The sequence below is a fragment of the Prunus persica genome, chromosome G1 (genome assembly GCF_000346465.2).
Source record: "Prunus persica cultivar Lovell chromosome G1, Prunus_persica_NCBIv2, whole genome shotgun sequence".
Classification (NCBI taxonomy): domain Eukaryota; kingdom Viridiplantae; phylum Streptophyta; class Magnoliopsida; order Rosales; family Rosaceae; genus Prunus; species Prunus persica.
Window position 1 is genome coordinate 7,947,788 of NC_034009.1, and position 13,371 is coordinate 7,961,158.

The 13,371-nt window shown below is 36.0% G+C and overlaps 1 protein-coding gene and 1 pseudogene across 2 annotated transcripts; both read left to right on the forward strand.

The window, feature by feature from the left end:
- Positions 914–2,689, forward strand: LOC18789303 (annotated as a pseudogene).
- Positions 5,469–8,940, forward strand: LOC18788818 (tetratricopeptide repeat protein 1). Of its 2 annotated transcripts, none has more exons than XM_020554685.1 (5): positions 5,469–5,826; positions 6,139–6,318; positions 7,200–7,326; positions 7,541–7,654; positions 8,512–8,940. In XM_020554685.1, exons 1-5 carry the CDS (start codon positions 5,620–5,622, stop codon positions 8,625–8,627), a joined length of 744 nt encoding a protein of 247 aa, XP_020410274.1. In that variant the 5' UTR covers positions 5,469–5,619; the 3' UTR covers positions 8,628–8,940. The 2 variants fall into 2 exon arrangements, with proteins under 2 accessions (XP_020410274.1, XP_020410273.1); XM_020554684.1 differs by having other exon boundaries at positions 5,499–5,826; positions 6,136–6,318.

Here is a 13,371-nt window from a genome sequence, read left to right on the forward strand (position 1 = left end):
CATTGGAATCTTTGACAAGTCCATATAGGCAAGTAAGTATACGACAATGGATCTCAACTTCCAGTAAGGGGGAGAGAATGTTCTCAAATATGATTTGGAAATTTCCGGTCGAAGTCAGAGCTCAATTAAGAAATAGTCTTCTAATTATTCTCATATTGAATCATTAGCCAAGAACGATCACGTTAAGGATTAGACATGAATTTTATGTCCTATTAACGATATACAGGACATTGGGAAATAGAGAAGGATCGAATTGCGTTGTAATTCCAACTAAATGGATTCTCCTAATATATTCTATATTAGCTTGGGTAGCTGTGACATGTTATTAGACATCACTTACGGTTTGTGGAAGCCTTAAGGACATTTCGTAACTGAGTCCTCATTAAAGCGATAATTAAAAGGAAATTTTAATTCACAATCGATAAGAAAGAATTCAAGATCGCCCACGGCCTCACTAATTAGAACTCAATAGATCGCACACCCATAAGTTCATAATTTGGATAATAATGGAAGATGATGAAATCAATGATTAAGTCAATTAGTTAGATTAATTGGTTAAAAAAAAAGTTAATTAAAAAGTTAATTAATCACGTTGAAAGAGAATGAGCCTTGAAATGGTTTAATTACCCAAAGTTAGAAAGTGTTAGAAAATGCTTACAAACTTAGTAGTGTATAGAGATTACTGAGCAGAAGCAATCGACTTTATGATTAGTAATGCTTATAATCGGGGTTCGGCTATATGTCCCCCATTTTGATTTTGATTAAAGTATTCCAATGCAAAGGTTTAAGCCCAATGCAAAACCGAATTAAAAATAAGAGTTTACTAAATGAAGAAGCCCAAATATATTCAAAAACAACTCTTGCCCAAATATTTTCCTTATATAACACAATTTGTACAAGTGGCATAAAACGATTGGACAAGAAACACGAGAGCGAAGGCTCCCGCTTTTCGTCCGTTATCACAGTTACTTCGTGCTCTCTCTCTATCTGAAAAGCGTGACCGGGGGCTACCGGAGATCGGAGACTCGCCGGAGAATCGGGTAGGATGAACAAAGAAGAAGAAGGTTTTTGTCAAGACTTTGAAGGGCACTAACTTGGAGAAAGAAGTGAAACCCGAAGAGACGGTACAAAACATACATATACATATCCGTGAGTTTTCTTGATCATCAGAGGTTCAAAATTGAATTGTTTTAAAGCTGATTTGGTAATGAATCGCTTCAATTTTGATTAATTAGGGTTTTTGTGAGATTGAATGCGAATTAGGGCTTTTTCTTGGTTTGGGTAATCGTAGTATTACGTAAGTGTTTGAGAATTTATGATGCATTATACGCTGAGCAACAAAATGAAGGAAGAAGAAGTGAATCGATGCCAGATACAGGAATGGTATCCTAAATTCAAATCTCTGTCCATCAAAACTCGGATTCATGAACTTCCAGAATCCTTTGTCCAATACCTGCTAGATGATTCGGGGCCCTTCCTCCTCCCTGTTTCAATCTCAAATGAAGATGCTTTTCCCAATAGAATTCATAATCCTGAGGAGGCAGATGACTATCAAGTATCAGAAGGGTCTGATGATGACGAGTCAGAGCAGCCTCCATTGCCACCTTCTTTCCCTGAGCTTGAGTTGCAGGTCAAGGAATCAATTGAATCACTTGGAGGGTCTGTGTTCCCTAAGCTCAACTGGAGTGCACCAAAAGACTCTGCTTGGATCAGCACAACTGGGACACTCAAATGCTCTTCGTTCAGTGAGATTGCCCTCTTGCTACGCTCATCTGATTCATTGATCCATGACTTGTGTCATGCCTATCATTCGTGCTGTGACAAAACCTCATCAAGACCTAAGAGTTTCTTCCTTGCACTTCGTAAATGGTACCAGTCCCTTAAGCCAGAGATGGAGTTGCGTTGCTTCGTACGAAATCAGAATTTGGTTGGAATTTCCCAACGTGAGGTCACTACTTTTTACCCTGCTCTGCTTGAAAAGAAAGACAGTCTTCCTGTGTTGATCGAAGATTTTTTCGTGGAAAATTTGATGTCGAGATTTGAATTGGAAAACTACACCTTTGATGTCTATGTGACAGAGGATAATCGGATTAAGGTTTTGGATTTTAACCCGTGGGGTGCATTTACCCTGCCTCTCATGTTTTCATGGGAGGAATTGGATCAGAATTGCAGTGAACCAGGAGATAATGGTGTGGACTTAAGAATTGTGGAGGGTCATTGTGCTGTTAGGCCAGGTCTGAAGACTGCAGTGCCATATGATTATTTGGACACTAGTCCCGGGAGTGGCTGGGACCAGTTTATGAGAAATGCCGATGAAGAGCTACAGCAGCAAACTAGAAATGCTCAAGCAGGTGCTTAAGGTCATCATTGTTTCAAAATCTTTGAGGTGAAATTTGAAAGTAACTGTTTCACCTATCACTTGTACTTGTTAGGTTGAATATGGAGCATGGATATTCCATCTTAGGCCATGTCTAGGAAGAAACAAAGTTTTGCATTTCAATATCTGATTATGATTTGTTAAAAAGAAAAGCCGACTGCTAGAATTGAATTTCACGCTGGATTCTGTCAATTTCTTTTGAATTTCGATTGTATTTTGATGGCTCCTTACTTCCTCTGCCTTCTCCTGATCTGCAACGCCTGCTCATGTTAGCCCAGATTCTTATTAGTTTCAAATACCTTTGATCCTTTATCTGGCCTCACTTTCTTTAATCTAGCCAAATCTTACTGTTTGAAATGCTGAGCTGAGCAGTTAGGAAAGAACATGCTCCTAAATGATTGTGGCAGCAATGCAGATGTTGAGATGGATATTAGACCAGCCATACTAGATGAGCTTGGACAAAATTTTCAGCAGTTGGATTGGAAATGTTCATAAAATAAGGAATGGTAGGATTTGCATATGTTCATGCTTCCCAACAGTAATTTGCATATGTTCATGCTTCCCTTCCCATCCGTTGTGACTCATCACAGTCAACAATTCCTCTCTAATCTCTATCTTCCCTTTTGTAAAATTAAAATGTGAAAGCAATGGTTTTTTTAATCATTAGCAGATTATGATCCTCTGAGTCCTTTGCCTTCCGCTAACTATGACGTTTTTAATCCTTGTTTTAACAGTAATTTAAACACAAGGATTGGTATTGCGCACCGACACAACAATCATTAACACCAAATAAGGGCACTGCATGTTGATGGAACATATCCAAAGATTCTTCAAACTGTTCATCTAACTACCCCTTTTTATATATTTATCATAATTAACAAGTCTTGATCAACTTGTTAATGCAAATATCTAAGTTTGTCTGCTTTGACAAATTGTTAATGAAGATATCTAAATTTGTTTGCTTTCGGCTAGGTTCCTTCAAGCCACTTGGTTATGGCTGGCTATGGCCGGAGGAGGCCCTACAGAATATAAGAAGATTCGGTGTGTATGCTTAGAATACAAGGGTTAAAAGCACTTTCTAACAACTAAAAGCGCTTCTAATTGTGTTTGGCAGAAAAGCTTATAAGTGCTTTTGGGTCATATAAGCATTTTCTAGAGAAGCAGGAAGCACCTTCAACGTATTTATAATAAAAGCACTTATGAGCAAAAGTGCTTCCTAGAGAAGCAGTCCTAAATGAGCCCTAAATGTTAACCATCAAAGCTGATCGAATACTTACATTGTTCATACCATCATCAATGATCAATCCGCATGTGTTATGGTCGTTTATTCTTGTTAAACTTTGAATCTAAATTATAAATTAGGCGAATCACTTTTGTGAAACTGTTGTAAACTTAAACCATTGATTAAGCTGATTATTGCATGAACGTGCGATTGATATTAATTGGCTAGTTTCAACATATCCAAAGCGGATATTGAAAAGAGAGAAATTTCACAGTAAATCAATATGAGAGTTCAATTTTTCTTCTTCTTTTTTTGTGGGAATGTTTGTGTTTGGTCTAACTCGTTCTCTCGAGTGAAACTTGTTGGAGGAACAACAATCAATATTATTTGAATAATTTAATTAAACAACAAATAGAATAATGAAATTAAATATGGCAGTAAATTAAAAACTGACTGCTCTTGCAGATAAAGGCTTGCAGAATTGCATTGTCCTTGAAACATAATTTCACCCATACTCATTGCTTGTAGTTATGCAGGTGTTTGCTCCCCCAAGATACAACTATCTAAATCAAAGTCCTAGCACTAGGGCTTTGATTTATAGCAAAATTTGTGTGTTTATCTCTAAGGATACATGAATGATGATATGAATGTTCTTTGCAAATTTTGTATAATATGAATGATGACATGTGTATAATACGTGAATTTGTGTGTATTATTGAAAATTTTATAAAAAAAATGTATACTAAACATGAAAAATATATACATACGTGTACAATAGGAGTATTGTACATTTTCTTTTTAAAAAATATGTATTTTACTGAGTCTTAAAAAAAAAAAACTGAGTATAACCACGTGGCTATATTATTTTGAAAAAAAATATTTAAAAAACCCGCTAAAAAAAACCAGAGCGCCTATGCGGGCAGGTGTTAACACAAGTATAGCCGCACGGCTATACGTTTTTAATTAAAAAAATCCCAGATATGGCCGTGCGGCTATACTATTTATTCACAAAAGGGACCGCCAAGCGCTAGGTGCCCGCGTGTGAAAATCCGTATAGCCGGTCGGCTATACTATTTTTTCTATAAAAAATCCCGCGTATACGATTTATTAGGGGTGGGCATCGGGACCGGAAAACCGGAACACCGAACCGAACCGGTGAAAAAAAACCGGAAAAAAAACCGGTTGACCAAAAAAGTCAACAAACCGGACCGGAACCGGACGGAACCGGTTCCAACCGGTTCCGGTTCTGGTTTTACATCTCTCCGCACCGGACCGGACCGAACCGGACCGGTCATATATTTTATATTTATATTTTTACAAAATTTTAAAATCTAATGCCATTTTTTAACTTTTATAATCACTAATTTTCCAAGTTCAACTTCAAAAAATTTCTAAATGTATGAATTGGATTATTTGTTCATTTTTAAGCTAAAAAAATAAGTTATTTATTATAATTTTTTTTATTAAAAAAATTTAAAAAATAAAAAATTAATAATCCGGTTCAAAACCGGAACCGGTCAGAACCGGACTGGAACCGGTTAGAACCGAACCGGCTGGTTTTCGAAATTTTTTTTACCTAAACCGGACCGAACCGGACCGGTTAATAATACCGGTTTCGGTTCCGGTTTGAGGTGAGAACCGGACCGCGCCCACCCCTACGATTTATAGAAAAAAGAGACCGCTAATCGCCTAGGAGTCCACGTGTCGAGATAAGTATAGCCGCTCGGCTATACGAGAAGTAACGCCGCTATGTCTCAAGATAAGTATAGCCGAGCGGCTATACCATTTTTTCAAACAAATTACCGTGGTAAAGCTGTGCAAAAACCCGAATAAAGCCGCACGGCTATACTATTTTGTATAAAAATTACCAGGAGCTTTCTGGAAGCACGGAGTGTAAAGTCATCTGAGTCATTTTCGTATATAAAATCTCCATAAGAAAAGCTATCGTCGCAGCCAAAATCCGTCACCTTTTCCCGTTTCTGTTGCTCTTCGTGGAAGAAATCAATTTCCTGACAAAGCGATGCGGATCGAAGAAAAAGAGACAGAAAAGCATAGCGATTTGAATTCCCCGAAACCCTCGTCTTCCAACAACAGAAATGCCTCCGATGGCTTCGAAACTGCCAGTGACGGAGAACTCGGATCCAACGGTAGCGACAACGACGACGAAACCCAACAACAAGAGGAACAGCAAAGTCTCTCTCAGGCTGACGACGTCGTATTGAAACAGGTACTTTCTTCGGAATACTATCTTTCTGCTAATTCGTAATCGAATGTGAATCAATTATTTATTGTTACTTGGAGCTGATCAGTGAGTTCAATTTTGTACAAATTTTGAAAAATGAATTTTTTTGGGTAAATTGTTATGTTGTGGAATCTGAAATCTTACTGTGAATTGCTTACACTAAAACCCAATTAGGTTTTTTCTCTCTTTGTATATGCAGTGTTTCCTATGTGATCGGTAATCTGGTTTTATAGCTACGATTCTCATTTTCCTGTTAAAATAAATTTGATTGAGTTTTTCTGGTTGCATCTGAAGCAGAAGGCGTTTGAACAAGCAAATGATGTGAAAATGGGAGGCAATAGACTGTTTGGCAGTGGGCAATATGAAGAGGCATTATCACAGTATGAGCTTGCTTTACACCTTGCGCCTGACATGCCATCATCTGTGGAATTACGCTCAATATGTCACGCAAACAGTGCAATATGTTGTTCGAAAATGGTATGTGATGTGGTTAAAATCGGTGGAAATATCCTGAAAATTTTCATTGTTTTTCGTAATACTTTCATATTTTGTTTACACAAGTTCAAGTTTTTCTATTTTTTAGAAAATTCTTGATGGTTCCACTTCATGTTAGACAGAGTTGCACGCACTGATGCATGCTTCATGTACTTTTAGAGTTTGTTTAATTGGCCTACAATTTTTCTGGCCTCTAATGCCCTTTTGATGTCCACATATTGGACAAGCTATGACACCAAATATGTAGGAAAATTTATTTTGATATACTTGACATGATGGTGCTTTTACTATTTCAAAGTGGATGCTATTTGCCTTCCCAACCTTATTTTCTTGGTAGTCTTTGTTGGAGCATGCAAGTTGTTCCGGTAAAAGTATGTGACTTCAAGTGATTCATAGATTGGTCTAATGAGCAAGGATGTGATCAATTTCCTTCATCATTTGACTTGACATTTTTATTAATCTTTGAATTTGAAATGATGATAGATATGTTTCAGCGAAAGTAGCTATTTTTTGCTCTAAATAAAATGAAATTGGATTTATTAGGGGACTTTCGAAGGATGATTAGTTTTTAGGATTAAGATTTATTGTGAAAGGCAACAAATTCTAATATTGAATGTTTTAAATGATGACAATGGTTACCAAATCTGATGATCACATGTCTCCCTATGTCCAGACTGAGTAGAACTGCTGATATTTATTGTAAGAAGCTGTTCACTTTTAGTTTTTCCCCTGTTTACTTGTCTTGTTATGTGGTTTTAAAAGGCTTCTTATTCTTTTCATTATAACTCCAGTACACCAGTAAGCTCTTGATTATGCATTCTTAATACTGAATTATTATCAATCTTGGAATCCTAATATCACAGGGAAAATATGAGGATGCAATCAAGGAATGCACAAAAGCGCTAGAACTAAATCCTTCATATATGAAAGCTCTGCTTAGAAGAGCAGAAGCACATGAAAAACTAGAGCATTTCGAAGAGGCTATTGCTGGTAAGTTTGGATTTAATGCCACTTTTTAATTTTAACCATTGTACTGCAGTCTAAGGTGATATCTTTCATCAGTTCATCGTTCAATTTCCTGGACAGTACTCCACTATTCTTGACACTTTTTCAGCTCACTAGAACCAACTTCTGTCCTCTCATGTATGTGGGTTTGTAGTTCTATACTCATATGTATTGCTAAATTTTTGTTTTTACTTTGCAGATATGAAAAAAATCTTGGAACTCGATCCCTCAAATGACCAAGCCAAGAAGACCATTCGTCGCCTGGGGCCGCTGGCTGAAGAAAAGAGAGAAAAGATGAAAGAGGAGATGATTGGTAAGTTTCTTTTTCTTTTTCTTTTGGTAAATTAGATGATTGGTAAGTTGGATAAATTATTTTGTTGTGCATTTATATTGTTTATAGTTTCATGGTTTATGGTTTTATTTTCTTTTTCTTGTGGCCACTTGATCAAATTGTTCCCAAGAGCTGTATGTACCCTGAGCAATGCCCAAAAAAATAAAATAAAAACCTAATCCATGTCTTAGATAGACCACTCTTCTAGCCTTCACATGACTTCTTTCCTCTAGTTATAAACGAAGAACAAAGGACAGGGCAATTAGACTGTATTGTTGGGGCAAATAGGCAATGCGTTTATGCGAAGTCAATTAATTACTTTCCCAAAGACCAGTGTAACTACTTTTTTCTGACTTTGTGACATAAGGCAAGACTAACATATGAAATAAAGAAAACAAATCCTGAAATCAGCCTGCTGATGATCTTTGCTTATGGAACACTAACCTTTTGCTGGAACTTGTTCATAATTTCTGAAAGACGTTGCTGTTGAAGGAGCGTTCGAGCAATTATTTTATACTCGTGGATGATGTCAACTTAATAATAATAGGACCGTGTAGATCATAATTCTTCAATCTCATGTCTGCGACAGTTCTTCACATATTCTGTGTTTTCTGGTGATAGTTGATATGATGTTTCTAAATTGTTATGCCAGAGACTGGTATATGTTGCATGTTGTGGCATACTTCACTGTTAAGTTTTAGACTTGGCAGTTAGCTAGCATATTGTCCTCTCTGATGTATAATTGTGTACTTTCCTCAGTTTCACTGCAATTTCATGTTTCTCAAAAGGAAAACAAATCTGTTGTAGACTAAGCATTTGAAATTTTTGTATGTGAGCAGGGAAGCTGAAAGATATGGGTAACTCTTTGTTGGGCCGTTTTGGAATGAGCGTGGACAACTTCAAATCTGTTAAAGATCCAAACACTGGCTCTTATTCTATTTCATTCCAACGTTAGTGTGGTTGTGGTCATATTCTACAACAATGTGGGAAGAATCAGGGTGGTGATCTGAAGGAGTATGGGCTTTGTCATGTATGCAGGATTGGTAATTACAAGTAAATGCAGAGTTGATAAAATCATTTGTGGATAGTATGTATTGATATGATGAATTTTAAGATATTAGGGTTTCTACATATGAATGGAATTATTACTTGATGAATGTTCATTTCATTTGAGCTCTCTTGTGTTTGTTTTGTGGGGTCTTCTGCAAAATTGTTAGGCCTAGTTTGGTAACACATTGCTTTTAAAATAAACAGATTCTATCCGAAAATTTTAAATTTTATGTGTTTGGTAAAACATGGGTATGCTACTTTTTCCCTCAAAATAATGGTCAGAAGCAGTGGTTTTTAAGAAGCATCAGCTGCTTTTAAAAACTGCTGGTTTAAGAAGCAGACGATACCATTTAGTTAACTTTTTGGATTAACCATAATGTCCTTATCTATTACATGATTTATTCTCTTTTTTCACAATCGGAATAAAAACCTCAGATCTCCCCTTTCCATCTCTACACTCTACCCAAATTGTCCTTATTTATTACATGGGCATCGGAAGCTTCCTGACTTCTAGAGGAAGAGAAAAGTTGTCTCATCCTCCAAATCACTTGCTTGGGCTCTCTAAAGCTGCTCTCTACTCTCTCAGTTACAGGTATCTTCCCCTGTCTCTTTGGTTGAAACTGCTCCATACTCTCAAACTCAAATGTCATGTTTTTCCACATACTTTTTTCTTTCTTTTTTAAAGTTAGGGCTTCTGTGTAATACTTTTCCCTCTTTACATTTTGAACTCTTGCATCATTTAGGTGTTTGGGTTAGGATGATTCTTTGCAATCTTATCTTTGTAATCTAGTGCTTTAGTTTAGGAATTCTTTGTAAATATGCAGACCTGACAAATTTGACCCATAAGAAATAAAAAGGAATCAGAAATTGAGAAACATGTTAAAAGAAATTAGGTACTAGTTGTTAAAAACAAATTGTTGAAAGAAATTGAGAAACATGTGTTGAAGTTAGTTTTAAAAGATCTACATGTACAAGTTGGAAGCCTTATTTAATTGTGGGATGGTTTTTCTTTTTCAGATATCTTGGTTGTCAAACTTCTAATTAGGCTTTATTTTATTAGTTGTAGATTTGCAAAACCTGGTTGTATGACATTCTGTTTAAGTATGCTCTTCATCATTTCATGGGTCTTTCTTGATTTTTAGATTTCTGCTTATTTGTCTTTTGGTTTTGATGTGTTCTGCTTATTTGACTTTGAGAATTCCCGGCTTGTGTGCTGGTTTCGATGATAGAGCATAATATAGGTTGCTGGGAATTGGGAATATTGATAGTTAATTTCAACATGCTGCATTATCACTTTGCTCATTTTTTCTGAGTATCATACTCTCGCAACATATGTTGCAACTTCCAGTTAGCCCAGCAAAACTTTAGTGTAAGTGATAAGCATTAGATAAGATCATTACCTTATCATCAGCATTTATTCTTTTGAAAATATGTGCTATAAGATCAGTATTGAGCAAAATTTATAAGAAGACAGTAGGAGCATGTCCTTTTTGCATATGGATGTTTATATGTTTATTATTTGGACTGTTTGGATTGTTTGCTATTTTCCATTTCTCATATCTAAGCCTTATTTCTTTAGTAAGGATGGGAAAAGAATGTGGGAAGTTCATCAAAAGCGAGATGGAGAGGGAGGTTGATGTAAGAAAACATCACCGTAGTCTTCATTATCATGAGGCACAAGAGAGATGGAAGCATTGAGAAACACCACAAGATTAATGAATGCATCTAATTATACATTTTTTCTGTGTGGTAGAGATCTATTTAAACATTTTGATATTGAACACTTTTTGTATATTTGTTAAAAGATAGGAGAAGGCAAAGGTACATTTTCAGGGTAGGTACCGTAAGCATCTATCAAGAATGTTGTACTATTGAACCATATCATGACATTTTTACGATTGAAATAACAATATTTTGAAGTATTTTGTCACAGTAATCATTTTGAATTTGTGGTATAAATGTACTTACTCTTTTCACTTTCTCGATTGCAGTTTGTTTATGGGTTCTTTAGATTACAATATATATGGAATTTTTGTATGTTAAGTATGTTCTTATTATAAGAAAAGTGCACGAAACTCTGGCTATAAAATGGCACAAACCTTCAGTTTTTCAGTAATTACAAATATGTAACAAGAAGCACTTCCTTACACGCATATATCTCAAATCCATTAAAAATACCAAACAGTTACCCAAGATATATTAATGAAATATAGCACTAGATTTTGATTCCATACCCCGAAAGCACTTCCTTTTGTCCTGACCTTGAATTGCGTAGGTGTGGCACTACTGGGTATGAGACCAGCCCAATAGATCTGGTATATGTAGTGTATGATATTGACTTATTGGATTTGTGCTTATTCTGGACTTCTGCTCAAGCCATTGTGCTCCAAGGGGGTACTGGCCTGGATAAGTTACTTTCTATGCCTCAATCAAGGGAACTTCAATATTCTTTCATTTGTGCGTTGTTAGTTTGATAGATATGAACAATACCTGATCAAACAAGAGGGAAACTAGAGTTTGGTTAATGTTACCCTATTTGGGTTCAGAAACCTATCTTAAATCCAAATTGACCCTAGATTGGGTCAAGGTTTTAATCAATTCGGGCTCAATGATATAGTTCGGGCCTGAACTAGCCCCTATTCTCGGACAAGCAGAGCCCTATTTGGGCCTAGACCTCTGTTTTGGGTCCGAATAATGGACTTGAATGATATAAAGGCGGGAAAGTAAACTATTTTATGGAAATAAATGTGAGAACAGTTACATTAGTAGATATTTGATAAAATAACTAAGACAAATTTCAAGATCTCTTTATCCAATTTTAGCTTGATAGCAAAGAAAGACAAGAGTCATAGAATTCTCCATTTAACTAATTCAAAACACCGATTACAATACAAGAAAGATTGGAGATTTCTCTATCTAGTTTGAGTAATACATAAATGCAAATTGATCATTTAAAAGATATCATACCATGAAGATGGCAGAGCAACAAAAGATAAATGCATGAGTTGTCAACTGGTTATCTGAATATCAAGTAAGCCTGTTTGAAAGGATCTTGAGTTTTTTCAAGTATTTTCTAGACGTTGCGTCGGGTTTTTGGAGAGAGAGTCGTTTTTTGTTGATTATTTCTCCTTCAATTTATAGAGAATGAGGTCGGTTGAGTGTTGGGACCAACATCCAATTTGAAGTACCCACTTGCCATTGATTTTGGTGAGTGGGTTGCTAAAAATACAAGCAAACCCAAAAAAGTTGCTAAGAGACTTTGATGAGAAATGACAAAAGTTGTCACTATTAGACTTAAAGAAATCCAAAGTATTAGTCCACTTGCCTTTGATTGGTGAGTGACAGCCAAAGTAGCTAACTAAAAGAAAAAAGAAATGAAGAAATAATGATCACCATCTCTACTTCTTTCTTTATTCATTCTTTAAGTCTACTTGCATTATTTATTCTTTTTCTTTCAACCTTTTAACTTGTATGTTGAGCTTTAGCTTTATTTTAATATTCTTCATCACAAAGAATATTAAAAGGTTTCCATCCACCTCATCATTATTTTATTCTTCTTTGAATCAACTCACTTGTGATGAAGTCCCTTCATTGATGAAGTAACTTGATTAGCAGCTACTAAATTTCTTCTCATGACATGCCTTGATGCATAATAAACTGGGAATGCTAGGTTCATCCAATTCCTGCCAATTTCGGATATGTTGTTCTCCACATAAGTAGGAACAACATTTATGAAGAACTTAATTCCATTTGAGCAATATAAAATCTGATTTAGCATGGTTGCAACTGACTGGTCGTCACAGACTGCTGTCACAGTCAGAAATCATTATTAATGCCCCGAAAATTCAATACTTGTGCAAATGACTCCAAATTTCGATATGTCGTAGTAGACATCCAAATGAACAACTTTCATGAAGAACGGATGTTAATTTGAGGACTGGAAGCTGGCCCGAATTGGGCCATAATTAGGCCCGAATTGCCACTGTTTTTAGCTTTCGCTGTTGCTTGCTGGTATGCTTCTGATGTTTGATGTCCCGAGGATTCCAAATTTATCCGAATAAACCCAAATTTGGATATGTTGGATGAACAACTTTCATGAAGGATGAAACTTGATTTGAGAGCTGGAAGTTGAAGTTTGGGCCCACTCCAGCTGACTGCAGCAATGCATGTCTAGCCATATTTTGGCCATTTTGATGTTCATGGAACATTATCTTCCATTTTAGGCAAAAATACGATTTTTGGTACAAACACTACCTGAAGTGTTAGTGTTGCATCAATTGGGCAAACACTTCCTAGGCATGATTTGAGAAAACTATCAAATGAAGAATGTTGGCTCATATTAAAGGATAAAGCATTTCCAGATGGGAGTGCTCCTTTAACTAACGATGAAGGGAGGATTGCAAGGGGGATTGCTAAAAAATGTGTAGGTGTACCATTAGTGGCAAAGGTATGTTTATCAATTTGTCACTCATTAATTAATAAAGCTCTTATTTCCTCTTCTTTTTTTATTATTTTACTTTCATTTTGTAACATACTGTCATTTGATAAAGATTGAAACTCATGTTTGAACAAGTTTTGGGCAATATGATGCGTTTTAAAAAGAGAGATGGATGGTGCTCAATTCAAGAATGTAACATATGGGATTTACC